The sequence below is a fragment of the Carassius carassius genome, chromosome 28 (assembly GCF_963082965.1).
Source record: "Carassius carassius chromosome 28, fCarCar2.1, whole genome shotgun sequence".
In the NCBI taxonomy this organism is placed as follows: Eukaryota; Metazoa; Chordata; class Actinopteri; order Cypriniformes; family Cyprinidae; genus Carassius; species Carassius carassius.
The window spans coordinates 13,935,751-13,952,075 of record NC_081782.1 but is presented as its reverse complement, the minus strand read 5'-3'; the positions used below and the strand labels follow the sequence as shown (position 1 = coordinate 13,952,075).

Genomic DNA, 16,325 nt, shown 5'->3' with positions numbered 1-16,325 from the left:
ATAAATGTCTTTACTGACATTTTAATCAGTTTAAAGCATCCTTGCTAAATAAAATGTATTTATATAAAAAAAAAAGATCTTACTAATCTCAAACTTTAGAACAGTAGAGTATGTTCAAGCTCCTAAAAGAACAAAAAAGCACAATAAAACTAATACCTACTGTACTACTTGTGTTATATTTCAAATCCTCTGACGTCATTTCATAGCTTTATGTGAGGAACAGACCAAAATCTAGGTCATTACTCACTGAAAATCATCCATTTTGGAGCTCAAAAACACATCATCCTTCTATGATTATACAGTATTGTTTGGAAAAGAGCAGCACAAACATTCTGCGAAATGTCTCCTTTTTGACTTTTTGACAGGTTTGAAATGACATGGGGGTTAGTAAATAATGTCAGAATTAGTATTTTGGGGTAAAAAAAAATTTCTAACTCTACCTGGTGGGCAGGGTTCAGGTCGTGCACTGCCAATTTGGCAGTAATGCCCTGCAGGACACACATCCCCAATTAACTGAATCGGAGAAAAGACATCCTCCATCGTATGATCCCCAGGTTCTTCACAAACTAAAAAACAAAAATGAAATTAACTACTATTACAATGCTTACACTCATTACCATGATCAAACACTGCACTAGGTGGAAAAAACGACCTGTGCTGTTGTAGTACTGAGGCGTAGGGGTGTGTGATCTTTGAATACAGTAGAATCCCGGACTACAGGGCCCAGAAGGTGAACTCAGCCCAGGTTCTGCACAGTACTGTCCTGGTGTGCACGACTGACACATCTCTACGGATGCTGCTCCTATTCAAACACCCAAAATGTTAGTTTCCTTCATCCATATTTAACAGCACAACTATGATACATATGCTGGAATAAGACCTTCTAATGAGCCAAATGTGCCCAGAGGACAGGGCTCCATACGGCTGGCACCCGCTGGGCAATAGAAGCCAGCTGTGCATCTGCCTCCTGTGGAATCTCCAACTGGCTCTGAGAGCGAGGCACCCCGATTGCACACGTAACTGCAAAATCCGAGAGATTAGCATGAGAAAACCGGCCTATATTATTCAACAGGACATTTAAAGGGACATTGGTTGAGTTGAGCTGGATAATAAGCTAACTCACCCTGGAGAACAGTTGCCTGTAGGGGTGTCCAGGCCAGAGGAGCTGCAGTATTTACCAGGGGGGCAGGTGATACACTGTTCCTTTGTAGACAGGCCTAACTGACCATTGAAAGTGCCCACAGGGCAGGGGAAGCTCACTCCGGACTCTGAGCCTGTTTAAAATACACAGCATAGAGTAAAAAGAGGGTTCAAATGTCCTCATCTTGAAATCACAGTAATTTTGCCAGTACCTGGAGGGCAGTAATATCCCCTAGGACAGGGCACAGGTAAAGAAGTTCCACCTGTTACTGTGTCTGAACCAGCACAAAAATATCCAGCCGGACACACAGAACATTCTGCCTATGGATATTAAGTAGATACAGTATCATTCATCATCACTTACATTTACGTATAGATTTACTTGCCCCAGACTCACATTTTCAATCTTAAATGATGAAATTCCATCATAAAATTCTGAATCATTAAATGCTTAAAAATATGTTGATTTAAACAAAAGTGAAATAATCACTGATTATTTTATTATTTATTGCGTGAAATTTATTTATCTCAATTTAAAATTGTGGAAGCATTACAAAATAATAAATGTTACATAAATATATATATATATATATATATATATATATATATATATATATATATATATATATATATATATATTTAAATTATGTTATCAAGAACTTGTTTACCAAGAAGAAAAGTGACAGCAAATATCACGATCAAGAAAATATGAGACAAATATGTGTTGAACAAAGAAAAATCAAGGTAAGTGTTACATGTAATATGAATATTTTATTTGGGCATTGTTTCCAATGAAGCTGTAATTTTTTAATTGTAATTTATTTAATTGCATGTATTTGGAAATTATATATACTTTGAAATTAGTACTTATTTTTCACAGAAATTGCTCCATAAACACCATTTTCACCACAGAATGCTTGTTTAAGACGTACTTTCAATTAACTTTTATTGTATTTTTTGATTTTACTTTAAGTTTTAGTAATTTTGTTATGAGCTTTTGTCAATTGTGTTATTTGTTTCATTTAGCTTTAATTTATTTGATATCAATTTTAGTTGTAGTAATTTAATTATTACAAAAACTAATTTATAAACATTCTTTTAAATTAATAATTAATTTGCTTTTCGTATTTTAGATTTTTGTTTATATAGATTCAGTTTAAAAATATTTGGAATAATGAAGGAACACCTTATATGTTAACAATTTCAAAAGGATGTTAAACAATCATGCCTCTCTCTCAACTGACCTGCCCCTGGAGTTTCTGGTACGTCCCAAGCGGACAGGGGATCTGGCCAGGGCTGCCAGGTGGACACATATAGCCAGGTGAGCAGATGAAGTTAGCAGGATGGCTGGAATTTTGCCCCTGTGGGCAGTAGTAGCCCATCTGGCACACATGAGAAGGTGAGGAGAGCCCCCTACTGGAACAAGCAAATCCTACAAAGAAAATGTCCACAAATCAGTAGAGGCCAAATGATCTAAAAAATAAAGTCCAAAGAGGAATATTGACCTGGAGGGCAGAGCAGACAGTCAGACAGCTTAGTGTTCCTGCCGCTGTTGCTGTAATAGCCTTCTGGACAAGGCTCAGGGGACGAGGACCCCACGGGACAGTAGTGTCCTTGTGGACATCTACCACCCATTCCTCCATCCACAGGTGTGGGGGACATGGCTCCTGAGAGACAAAAGTGTCCAGCTGCACACGGTCCAGACACATCACTCTGTCCAGGAGACTCACAAAAGAAACCTGCCGGGTGGAAAGTTTGTGGGACAATTCTCAGCCGAGTTTAGACAGATGCTAAAAGCACAAGGGGCTGTGACTGAAAATGGTGTGACTAAAATGGTTTGAAGAAATAGGGCAGCATCACCCTCTGAGAATAAGAAATGCGTAACACTGAGAAATGACTTGATAGGAGTTCAGTCGCTTGTTGAAATGGTACCTGGAGTGCAGGGTAAACAGTCTTCACGGCTGCTCATTCTTGGATGGGGATTAATAGTCCCTGCTGGACAGGGGTGCTGATTTTGTAGATGGGTGCCCACAGGGCAAAAATGGCCCACTGAGCATTCAATGCCCTCAGAGAAGGAACCATTGGCAGGACAGTAGTAACTGAAAAGTAGTAAGTGAAAAAATGTATAATATTTGTAATGTAAATAATCTTTACTATACAGTGGATGACCGGATGAAGTATATAATTTTTTTGTGCCACTATCTCCACCTAACAGCTAACAGAATGCTAAAATAATGATAGCTTTCATGAACACTTAGGCGAATGATAAGAAAGCACCACCCACCCAAACGTTCAACATGCTTTATTATCATTTTTTTTAATTCCTATGGGAGGTTTTTTTACCACGGGTATTTTAAAAAAGTCTTCATTTAAAATCCATGAACCAAATCAGCCAGCTATGAGATGAATCTCAACATTACAAAATTTTATTTGATTTTAAAGTATAAAAAAAAACCAGACATTAAGACATAGATACAAGACTGCATACTTAACAACTTAAATGGGGGAAAGAACTACAATCCCATGAAGCATTGCAAATGACAAATTAAAAATGATGGTGAAATATAAAACTCTTGAATAGTGTACAGAGACTGATTCTATTTTATGTCACCTGCAGTGCTTCATGGGAGTGGGAGATTCTCTGATTGGTAGACATGTCTATGCAGAATCATGGGTAATGTAGTTTTTACCAGGAATTCTGCTTTTACAACTATTTATTTAAATATGTTGAAATAATGCAGACTGATGGCTTCAACAAAAGCATATACAGTACCATCGATTAACAACCACGTAGCTCAAAGTAGATCTGTCTTAAAGTTATTGTTCCCCAATGAAGAAAGTGAATGGGGGTTAATGTTACTGTGTTAGGTTTTTTGTGATGTTTTGAAAAAAGTTTTGGGCGAATTAACATATAACATCGTACTTCTAGCTGTCTCTCCACCACCTGGGAGAGCAGAAAGTATTTTAACATTGAAAAAAATGATACACTTCACCTTAAAATGTTAAACTTTCTTGTGTATGTATAAGTGTGTCTACCCTTGAGGACACAAGCTGCAGCTGGCCTGTCTCTCTCTACTGCTGATGGATCCTTCTGGACAGGCTTGAGGAGCGCCTGAGCCTCTAGAGCAAAAATAACCTGTGCGGGAGCAGAAAACAGGTTTGAGGGGAAGGTGGGTGTTTTTATTCTGCCTTGAATTGGGGGATCTGTCAATTACCTGTCGGACATGGTCCTCCTCTGTGATCGTTGATTGGGCTGTTGGGGAGTACGGCTCCCTGTTTGCAGTAAAAACCTTCCCAGCATTCTCCACTGGGAGAAGTCAGCCCAGATATGCCACAATAATGGCCAGCAGAACATAACAAACACTCTTCCTGTAAGAAGATTGTATCTTTGGCCTTTACAGAAGTGACTGCTGGCAATTGAACTTGTGTGATCTTGTGTTGTTGCACATTTAATTTAAATAGAGAAATTATTCTTACCATTTTGACCAGTTGGGTTTTGTTACTGAAAGTGCCCTCTGGACAAGGCTGAGGTTGAGCAGTGCCTTGTGGGCAAAAGTGACCTGCAGGACAAGGTCCCCCTCCTTCTTGGTAAATAAAAAATATTTTTTTTATTACATATTATATTAGCTATATATTTAATGATTTAAAAGTTTTTTATGCTCATCAATGCTGTTTCTATTTGATTAAAAAAAAAATAATAATTTTGTGAAATATTTTTTATATATAATTTTGTAAAAGTTTTCTATTTTAATATACTTTAAAATTGAATTTATTCCTGTGAAGCAAAGCTGAATTTTCAGCATCATTACTCCAGTTTTCAGTGTGACATGATCCTTCAGAAATCATTTTAATATGCTGATTTATGATCAATGTTGGAAGCAGTTGAGCTGCTTAATATTTTTAGGGGGCATGTGATACTTTTTCAAGATTCTTTGATGAATAAAAATATGGAAAAAAAATAAAATAGAAATTTTGTGTTACAATATACACTATTCAAAAGTATAGGGTCAGTAAATGTTTTCTTTCTTTTTTTGTTAGCAAGTTAATACTTTTATTTAGCAATCATGTGCGAATGGATAAAAAGTGAGAGTAAAGACTATAATATATAATAATGCAATAATATTATCTTACAATATTACAGGTTTTTTTCAGTATTTTTGACAAAAACAAATACAGCTTTGATGAGCATTAGAAACTCTTACTGATGTGTATATATATATTTGTTATATTATATTCACATCTTAGTGCTTCCACCGGAATTTTAAATTCAGCATCTCAAAACTCTATCTTCAAAATTCTCTGAAAACTCTGTGGATGGACACCTGGTTACGGTTACCTGAAGACTGCTTGTGAGGTTGAGGTGAGAGGTTTCCATGTGCACAGTAATATCCCTCAGTGCATTTTCCTGTGACAGAGGTGGAGTTCTGAAGAGAGCAGTAGTGTCCTCCATCACATTCCCTACATTCAGAGAGGATGCCCAAACCAGAGTCAGGACTGTATGTCCCCACCGGACAAGGCCTCCAGTCATAACCTGTGCCTTCGGGACAATAGAAACCTAAGGGGCAGACAGATAACAGCCTAAATATGACTGCTGGATTTGGGTGAAATCAGTTAGCATGTTTATGTAATGTTCTCTCCACTGTGTGGTGCTGTTTGCAATTTAATTGAGTTTCTTGAACCTGTTATAAATTTATGTAGTAATTAGAATCATATAAATGGATATGTTCTGAATACCATACTACCATATACTATAATTAATATAATAAGAATCTCTGTAGTAATATATAGCATAGTAAAGTATATATATATTAAAAATATATTTACATCACATGCTGGAACATCTAATTAATCAGACTATATAGCATAGTAAAGTATTTTTTTAACTGAAAATATCAGCTGTTATATAAAGGCTCACATATATATATACATATAATATATTTACAACACATGCTGGGACATCTAATTAATCAGATACAAATAAACAAAAACATATTATATATATACACACGCACGCATTTTTTTCCCCATAAATGATAAATGGATGACTCTCACAGGATTAAATAGGCAGTGGGTTGAGGTCATGTGACAATGTAGCACACTACTGTTTAAAACATGAACAGCTGCATAAATGCAAACTGTTTCACATACTTTTTCAAAATTGTTGTCAGAATATACAAGCGCAGCATCCAGTAAGCAGTACACTAGTACTCCATTCCAAACATAGCCAACGAGAGACCAAAGCACCAACCAGCTGGGCACAGCATCCGGGCTCCATCTACACAGTACCAGCCAGCTGTGCAGGGCCAGCACTGAGAGGCTTGAGTGATGGTTACAAAAGTCCCAGGATCACATGGCACAGGGAGCGTGGTTCCTGGAGGACAGTAATGACCCTCTGGGCAGATGTGGCCAGAGACCCCATCAATAGGGGTGGGAGTCTCAGCTTTCTTGGCACAATAAAACCTTTTGGGGGGACATGATGCCATAAGTTAAACCATGCATTTGTATTGAAGTTATATTGTATATATTACTTGGCTCATACCCATTAGAGCAGAGTCCACTGGGTTCAGTCAGACCAGTAGAGGCACAGTAAAACCCTCCAGGGCATGACTGGCACTCCTCAGCACTCCGTAGTCCTGTACTGTTAGACCATGTTCCCACAGGACAGGGCACAGGGCTGCCAGTGCCTATAGTAACAGACAGAGACCTTCAAAAAACTGAATGAAATCAAATCAGTATGTTTACATCTTTTAGATAGATAGATAGATAGATAGATAGATAGATAGATAGATAGATAGATGTTTTTGTATAGATATATATATATATATATATATATATATATATATATATATATATATATATATATATATATATATATATATATATACAGTACAGACCAAAAGTTTGGACACACCTCATTCAAAGAGTTTTCTTTATTTTCATGACTATGAAAATTGTAGATTCACACTGAAGGCATCAAAACTATGAATTAACACATGTGGAATTATATATGGAATTATATACATAACAAAAAAGTGTGAAACAACTGAAAATATGTCATATTCTAGGTTCTTCAAAGTAGCCACCTTTTGCTTTGATTACTGCTTTGCACACTCTTGGCATTCTCTTGATGAGCTTCAAGAGGTAGTCACCTGAAATGGTCTTCGAACAGTCTTGAAGGAGTTCCCCGAGAGATGCTTAGCACTTGTTGGCCCTTTTGCCTTCTGTCTGCGGTCCAGCTCACCCCTAAATCATCTCGATTGGGTTCAGGTCCGGTGACTGTGGAGGCCAGGTCATTTGGCGCAGCACCCCATCACTCTCCTTCTTGGTCAAATAGCCCTTGATGCCTTCAGTGTGACTCTACAATTTTCATAGTCATGAAAATAAAGAAAACTCTTTGAATGAGAAGGTGTGTCCAAACTTTTGGTCTGTACTAAATATATATATATATATATATATATATATATATTACATTTACATTTATTCATTTAGCAGACGCTTTTATCCAAAGCGACTTACAGATGAGGACAGTGGAAGCAATCAAAAACAACAAAAAGAGCAATGATATATAAGTGCTATAACAAGTCTCAGTTAGGTTAACACAGTACACCTAGCATGGGATTTTAAATAATAATATAATATAAAGAAAACAGATAGAATAAAAAAAAAATAGAGCAAGCTAGTGTTAGAGGTCTTTACACATACACACACACACATACAATTGCATAATTAATGAAAAGAAAATAGAATATAAAAAGATTAGAAAGGTAGTTAGATTTTTTTAAAGAATAGAATTAGAATAGTGAGTGTTAAAGTTAGAGGGTCAAATAAAGATGGAAGAGACGTGTTTTAAGCCGATTCTTGAAGATGGCTAAGGACTCAGCTGTCCGGATTGAGTTGGGGAGGTCATTCCACCAGGAGGGAACATTTAATTTAAAAGTACGTAAAAGTGACTTTGTGCTTCTTTGGGATGGCACAATATAATATATAATAATATATATATATATATAATGATTCTATATAAATCCATATATAATTATATATTTTATCAGCCATAATTTTAATAGCAGTACATGCCTATTATTAAACTGTGTCATCCTAAGTACAAAATATCTTGTAAGACAAGCCTGATAAAGGCTAATTTTAGTGGATCAAACTACTGAAATACCTTTTGGACAATAGTGCCCAACTGGACATACTGTCCCTGTAGAACCATCCAAAGGACTGGGTGAATGGGAGCCCTCTCTACACCAGAAACCAGCCAAGCACAGTCCTACAAACAATCATTTTAAACACAGGGCTTGTATAACAAAAATATATGGCATGTGTGATAAACACACAGTTTATTGAAATGTCATCAATCTCACCTGCAGGTTGTTCAAGTCCAACATCCGGACAGTAATGTCCTGATGGACACAATAAACAGTCATTTTGGCTGTCCATAAACTCACGAGGGTTATAGGTGCTGGCAGGGCATGGAAATTGTTCAGCATAGCCTGTTCCTTTAGGACAGTAATGTCCCTTTGGACAAGGCTGCAGGACAGACATATTTGCAGCCCCAAATGTTTCATCGCAATAAAAACCTGGTGTAGGAGAAACCAAAAAATAGGATACAAGCATCAGTACGTTTTCCAGAAATAGAAATGTGGGAGTGTGTCACACAGTTTGCTTATGATGGCTGCAGCTTGCCTGATTCACAGATTGTACAGTTTGCCTGCTTCTGCTTGTCCTGATATGTCCCAGTGGGACAAAGAATTGGGACAGGGCTTCCTGGGGGACAGTAATGACCAACCAGACACGGCAGAGCTAGGTCATCTGTCTGACCAGCCGGGCACCAGTAACCTACCAAAAAAATGGACAAGGACAAGATGTAGAAATTGTTTAAATGGCACTTTACTAGACTGGGTTTTGTGCAGTGATGGTTCTCACCCTGCCTGCAGGGGGCGGTAGGAGCCTGAAGGCCTGGGGTAGCGCAGTAGTAACCCGCTCTACAGGGCTGACACTCATCCTTGCTCACAAGGCCCGCTGCTGGGGAGAAAGTCCCAGCTGGACACGGCTGTGGTGCAATAGAGCCCTCGTCTGGGGAAAATGATAGATATTCATAACTAAGATAAATTCGACTGAGGCTGGTTTTTAATCCGCTACATCTGAATGACCCAGTAATTACCACAGTAAGTTCCTGGAGGGCAGATGTTGCCTGTGATGCCATCTGTAGGCTTGGATGAAGTGGCTTCCTTTGTGCAGTAATAACCAGGAGAGCACGGTCCACTCGGCAGGGCTAGACCTGTTTCAGAAGGTCAGGTTTAAACAGACCATTTTACAAAAGTACATAGAGGAGTTGTTGCTTTGCATCAGGTGATCACGCACCGGTTGCATTGCAGAAAGCTCCTGGAAGGCAAGATACAGGCTCAGAGGTCCCAACGGGACAGTAAAACCCCTCCTGGCATCTGCCCCCGGTGGAGGAAGCAGGGCATAGGCAGTTAGCGTTAGTGTAGTTGTCCAGGTCAAAGGGCTGAGCGTTCCAGGCAGCCGATACACAAAACCATCCTGTGTGATGATTTTATTTGTTGAAACTCAAATTGGGTTAAATATTTAGTTGAAATATTGATTGTTTTACTCTGGTGATGCACTCACCAGCTTTACATTTCCCAGACACTGCGGACAGGCGCTCTTTCTCACAGTAGTGGCCTGGAGGACAGGGCAGGCAGCTGTCCAGGCTGTGGGTCATCGGCTCGGGGTTGTAATAGCCTCGTGGGCAGGGGAACTGGGTGGCATGCTTTGTTCCTGTAAACAAAGATTAGCACTGCATATTAATGAAAAGTATACTTTTAGTCTAATGCCACTAACACATTTTTTAATAGTTTAAAGCATAGGATAAAAATCTGTGAGTACTACAACACAAGATAATTTAATACATGTATATATTCTCTGAAAATTTGTCTTAACATTAGAGGTTCACTGATTTAAAAAATCTGTCCGATACTGATAAGCCCAAAAATTATTTTCATGTTATGATCGATATTATAATGTATACTATTTAGTCTATTATTTTTTTAAAAAGAGATCAAAACTCCGAAAACTCCCATAGACTTTCAAGGGGGTCAAAAATTTTGCACAAATAAGAGTAAAACAGTATTTAAGCTGCTATTTATTGATCTCTGCAGCGCAAACAGCCAAAATCCTGGACAGAATGTGTCCCAGGAAAATGGCACAGCTGGTTAACTCATAGTAACGTGCTAATCATACTAGCAATGTGGCAAACATGCTAACAACATCTAATTATGCTATTGCTAATAATTCTAATAACATGTTATAATTTAAAAGTGTTTATTGCAATTTTGAAACTGAAATTTTTTTTGTCTAAAGAATGTTATTTTCTTGCATTGTATGCACTACTTGTCCCATTAACATTTCATTCTGCTTCTTACCATCAGGGCAGTAGAATCCAGGAGGACAGGGGTACATAGTGTATTTGTGGGTACTCTCTGGGCAATAGTATCCAGCATGGCAGGGACTGCACTTAATCTGTCCTGTCAGGTTGGTATATGTGCCTGCAGGGCAGGGAATAGGCACAGCACTGCCAGCGGGGCAGAAGTGCGCTTGAGGACAGAGACCACCTTCAGTGTCAGAACCTGTATAAAACATAACACCACAGTCAATAGTGGAATACAAGCAGACAATCAACCAATGAAGCTATCAAGTTAACAAATATGGTTGGATGGACCCACCTGTGGATGACGATGCCCCGGCAGGACAGTAGAACCCCTCCCGGCAGAGTCCAGAGGGTCTACTCAAGCCCACTGAACCACAGAATTGCCCAGCAGGACACAAAGAGCACCCAGTTTTCTCAGTGACATACATACTATAAAGAAAAAAGTAATCTGTTAATCATTTCATTTACTCATCTTGGTTTAGTAGGACCATTTAACCCTGTGAAGTACAGTACCTGTTTGAAAAAGTGCCACGTGGGCAGGGTAAAGGAAGGCTGGTGCCCTCAGGACAGTAATAACCTACGGGACATGGCCCGCCCACCCCTGTGCTAATATTCGCATCAGGATTCTTGAAGTTTATGCCTGCAAAAGTCACATGAACCACATATGCTTAGACACCACAATCCAGTTCAACAGAATGAAGACAAAGCCAAATGTCGACGTAATCAGACATACCTGCAAGGCAAAAATACCCAGCCTGGCAGGGACCAGTAGGTACAACCAGTCCCCAATCCTCACAGAACATTCCTTAAAATGATAGGTGGGTATGATGAACATAAAACTACACCAGTGCTATTAAAACTGCCAAAGGTGTAAGTAAAGCAGGGGCACTGCTCTCACCAGCTGAGCACAGTAAACACTGCTCTACTTGGTTTTGTCCTGCTTTGGGGCTGTATGTGCCTGGAGGGCAGGGGAGGATGTCCTCCACTGTGCCCCCCAGACAGTAATGTCCCTCTGGACACAACTGGAGTTCCTCCCCCTCCAGACATAGCCATCCAGTAGGACAGTCACTGCATTCTGCAGCACCTGCATTCACACACATTGACAATACACTGATCACAACTTAATTTATTATGCTTTGAATTGACATTGTGATTGACTTGACATGTATGAGCTGAAGGCAAGGAAAAGACGCAGAGATGTATATGACAAATATTATTATAAATAACAATATGAATTTGCATATTTATACTAAGTATGAAATGTATGCACCACAGTAGTGATGATAAAGTTTTTGAACACAATATAGCATCAAAAAACTGCCAAAAAAGAGAGACCCAAACATAAAATCAAGAAGTGCACAAACTAATAATCTAGCATAAGCATAGCATAAGCATAATCATTTGGGTTTTAGGATAGAATATAAAAAAAATTGCATATTTGGATGCATGCTTCAAAAATACACATTTGACAAGTGCTATTTTTGTATTATTTATATACTATTACAGTTTGTATGAATGTTTCGAATTAGCATTTATTTTAATATTTTTCCATTTTCAATTTTAATTCTAGTTTAAGTTTCTTTATTTTGATTGATCCCCGTTTTTCTATATAGCTTTAATTTTATTGCTTTTTTAAAATATTTTTTTAACATTTTTTCTATTTAGATTTAATTTCTTTTTATAGATTTTTAATAAAGTTGTAATCATTTTTATACTTAAACTTTATTTCAGTTAGTTAAAACTGAATACAATCATAAATAATATCATCATATAAATCATAGTATAAAATCATAAAATCATACACACACATACTATTTTTAATATACTACATACTAATCTTCTGTTAAACTATATATAATGTATAACATTCTAATTGGATTTCCAAATTTCACAAACTGCACTAAAATTACACTATTAAAAAGTGTTTGAAGTCTAACAGAAATCTGAATATAAACTCTGGATATTCAGGTTATACCCAAGTAAATGTAAAGTATACCGGTGCTATTTGAGTGTGTTCCATCAGGGCAGTGCAGAGGGGAAGTACACCCCTGTGGACAGTAATACCGCGTCGGACACCTGTTTCCCGTTACCCCATCATCAGGCATGGCCGTTTTAGCACCACCCGCACAATAAAACCCTATATGACAGAATGGAGAAGAACTCTGGTTAATTTTAAAAACAAAATTCAATCTGGAGGAATTTGATATTATGTAAATTTGTACCTGGAGCACATATTCCAGTGGGCTGAGTGAGGCCAGAGCTGTTGCAGAAGAATCCAGCAGGACAGAGCCAACAGGACGACACATTCTGGGCCCCCAGTGCATTACTCCAGGTTCCAGGAGGACAGGGGTACTCATGAGGGTGCCTGGTGCCTGCTGGACAGTAATAACCCATGGGGCATATGTCACCATATCTGGAGCTAATCTGTAAAAAAAAAAAAAAAGGATGAATAAATGAATGAATAGATCTTTGATTATTTGGATTAAAACCCACTGATCAACATGGGTGATGAACACCGGAGTTACCGGAGAGGCAACATGAGATCCACCAGTGCAGTAAAAACCAGGCTCACAGGGTCCCTGAGGAGCAGTCAGTCCAGGAGAGTGACAGTACTGACCAGCATCACATGGGCCACAGTGCTGCAGATCCTCCGCCCCTGAACTTGCCGTGTATGTACCCTACAAATGAAAACAGAAAGTCAGATGAGGAAATCCAGTGAACAAACCATTCAATAGTTTGCATTCTGTACTGCAAGTCTTTTTAAATTGTAATAATATATCACACTATTACATTTTAACTGTATTTTTGATTAAAAAGGGTGAGCAGAAAATACTTCTTTCAAAAAACTTTTGAACGGTGGTGTATAATGAATGGAAAATTTGGTTTCATACAGGGGGACATGGGTGAGCAATTAGGGATCCAGCAGGGCAGAAGTGTCCAGGTGGGCACAGTGGCTGCTGGGATAGGCCTGTCTTGCTGCACAGTCTTCCTGACTGGCATTCAATGCATGAGTTGTAGCCTCTTCCCTGATGGAAAAGAAGTCAAATGGAAAATTAAACTGAAATGTAATAAAATTGATTCAATGAAAACAATACTATGAAAATGTTACACGGTGTAAATTCTATAAACATGTGACTTACTGGTTGGAAAGTTCCCAATGGGCACGGTTCGGCCCTCACAGCTCCTTCCAAAGAGTAGTGTCCCTCCTCAGCTTCATGCTGGACTGGTGTGGCTGAACCTCCGGTGCAGTAATACCCAGCAAAGCATGGACCAGAAGGGGACGTAGAGTTTGTTCCTAAACAATAATAACTGATACAACAACAAACAAAACATAAGAACTGAAACTTAAGATTTTAAATTAAAGGGATAGTTCACACAAATATAACAATTCTGTCATAATTTACTAATCTGTTGACTCTGCATGACTATCTTTTGTGGTGCATAAAAGATATGTTTTTTGTGTGTGTGTCAATACACTGGAAGTCAATGTTAACCAAATGGTAGCATTCTTCATTATATCTTTTATGTTCCACAGAAGAAATAATGTCATCCAGATTTGGAACAGCATGAAAGTAAGTAAATGATGACAGAATTTTGCTCTTGCAGTCATACCCTGGAGGACAGTGGACACACTGCTCTGCATGTTGGAGACCTGTGCTGTTACTGTAGGTTCCTGGAGGGCAGGGCTGTGGGTGAACTGAACCCGGTGGGCAGAAACTGCCAGCAGGACACACACCCCCTTCATGACCATCAGGAGGAACCTGTCAAGGCCAGAAAGTTTGATTATTAATTAAAAATGAATCAATCAAAGGCAAAGTTAAAGGGACATTTCCCACAAAAATGTCAGAATTCGGTCAGAAATACTCTTATGTCATTCCAAATCCATAAGACCTTCATTCATCTCCAGAAGAAAAATCCGAGCGCTTTCTGACCCTGCATAGAGAGCAACGCAACTGACACATTCAAGGCACAGAAAGGTGGTAAGGGCATCATTAAAATGGTCTATGTGACATCAGTAGTTCAAATGTAATGTTATGATGAAGCTACTAGAATACTTTTTGTGCCTAAAAAAATAAATAATAATAATGACTTTATTCAGCAATTTCTTCTCTTCCGTGTCAGTCTTTGACACACATTCACAACAGTACTATGACGCATGTGTGTGCTGCTGCTGATGCAGGAGCCGGCGTTCAGATGTAGGACGTCCATCTCTTCTTAGTTCGTCTGTATATTGTGCTTCAAATAAGTAAGGCTGGGCAAAAAATGGCAAGTAATCCTCTTTGATGAAATCTTCAATCTTTAATATACAGCATTTGTTTTCCTGTGCCTGTAAATAAGACGTAATGCATCCGAATTCTACACTTGCATTGTGGTAATCTCGTGAACACGTGTAGAAGATTGACATGGAAGAGAAGAAATTGTATAGAAATCACATGGACATATTAATAATGTCCTTGCTACCTTTCTGCGCCTTGAACATGGTAGTTGCGCTGCTGTCTATGCAGGTTCAGAAAGCTCTCGGATTTCATCAAAGATGAACAAAGGATTTACGGGTTTGCAACAATATGGGGATGAGTAATAAATGACAGAATTTTCATTTTTGGTTGAACTATCCCTTTAAAGGACAAATTAAAAGTTTTTGTGTAATAATCTTACTGGACTCGTAGACCTCTGTCTACAATAGAATCCTCCTTCACAGTCCCCTGTGGGCTCAGATTTGCCCAAACCGGTGCAATATTTCCCCCCACTACATAGGGTACACTGTGATGCTGCACTCAGGGCTGGCCGGGATCCAAATGTGCCCTCTTTACATGGCTCTGGGGCTGAGCTTCCCTCAGTACAGTAGAAACCCTGACATTTGAAGCAAAAAGAAAAAAACAAAACAAAAAAAGGCATTTTATATATATTACAATAAAACTTTGGGGTCTGTATGTTTTTTTGTATTTTTTTGAAAGAAGTCTTAATTTAATACAGATTAATTTTCAAACTATTTCAGTAAATATTCTGTAAAATAAATGCAACAGACTTTCAGTCATTTTAAAACCTTGATCCTTCAGAAATTATTCCGATATACCAATTTGGTGCTCAAGAAACATTTCAAATTTTTAATTAATGTTGAAAACACTTTTGCTGCTTCATATTTTTGTAGAAACAGTACTACATTTTTTAGGATTCTTTGAAGGACAGAAAGGAAGAAAAAAATTGCAATTATTTAAAACAATGTCCATGCTGAATAAAATTAATTTCTTTGGGGGAAAAAACCACTCTTACTGACCCCAAACATTTGAGTGGGAGTGTATTAGACACAGTGAAATTAAAATGTTATGGCATGCTAACATTCTTAGTCATATTTACCTGTGGACAAACTGTAGGAGTGTGTGTGGCCAGAGTAGGACAGTAATGACCAGGAGGACATTCCACACAAGCGTCTCCTCCATGTCCATACGAGTCATTCCTAAAGAAGCCAAACTTGCACGGAAATGAGTTTGGATGTCCGGTACCAGGAGGACAGGAGTATCCATCAGGACAGTTTCCTGTCTGTTTGGAAAAATAAACAAGATGAGTGAGATTTCACCCACAATCTGCTCTTTCCCATGCATGGAACATGACCATTCATTACAGTACATTGTATAAAGAGATGTTTGGACTTGAACTAGTTTTGTATTCTGCATAAAAAGATAATCAATCGGGTTTGGAATGACTTGAGGGTGAATATTTAATATTTAAGTTAGTATTTTTGCCGGGTTGGTGGGGG

The 16,325-nt window shown here is 38.3% G+C and overlaps 1 protein-coding gene across 1 annotated transcript; it reads right to left on the bottom strand.

Moving 5' to 3' along the window:
* Window positions 1-854: 854 nt before the first annotated feature.
* LOC132107605 (neurogenic locus notch homolog protein 4-like) lies at window positions 855-14,779 on the bottom strand. Its single transcript, XM_059513708.1, has 25 exons — window positions 14,705-14,779; window positions 14,183-14,331; window positions 13,711-13,879; window positions 13,462-13,596; window positions 13,096-13,248; window positions 12,793-12,994; window positions 11,469-11,654; window positions 10,866-10,937; window positions 10,566-10,769; window positions 9,772-9,921; window positions 9,505-9,684; window positions 9,305-9,421; window positions 9,067-9,216; window positions 8,827-8,979; window positions 8,505-8,543; window positions 6,680-6,824; window positions 6,389-6,600; window positions 5,477-5,695; window positions 4,356-4,447; window positions 4,177-4,276; window positions 2,646-2,807; window positions 2,385-2,572; window positions 1,353-1,461; window positions 1,124-1,274; window positions 855-1,020 (listed from the first exon to the last, which is right to left on the bottom strand). Exons 1-25 carry the CDS (start codon window positions 14,777-14,779, stop codon window positions 855-857), a joined length of 3,678 nt encoding a protein of 1,225 aa, XP_059369691.1.
* Window positions 14,780-16,325: the final 1,546 nt, after the last annotated feature.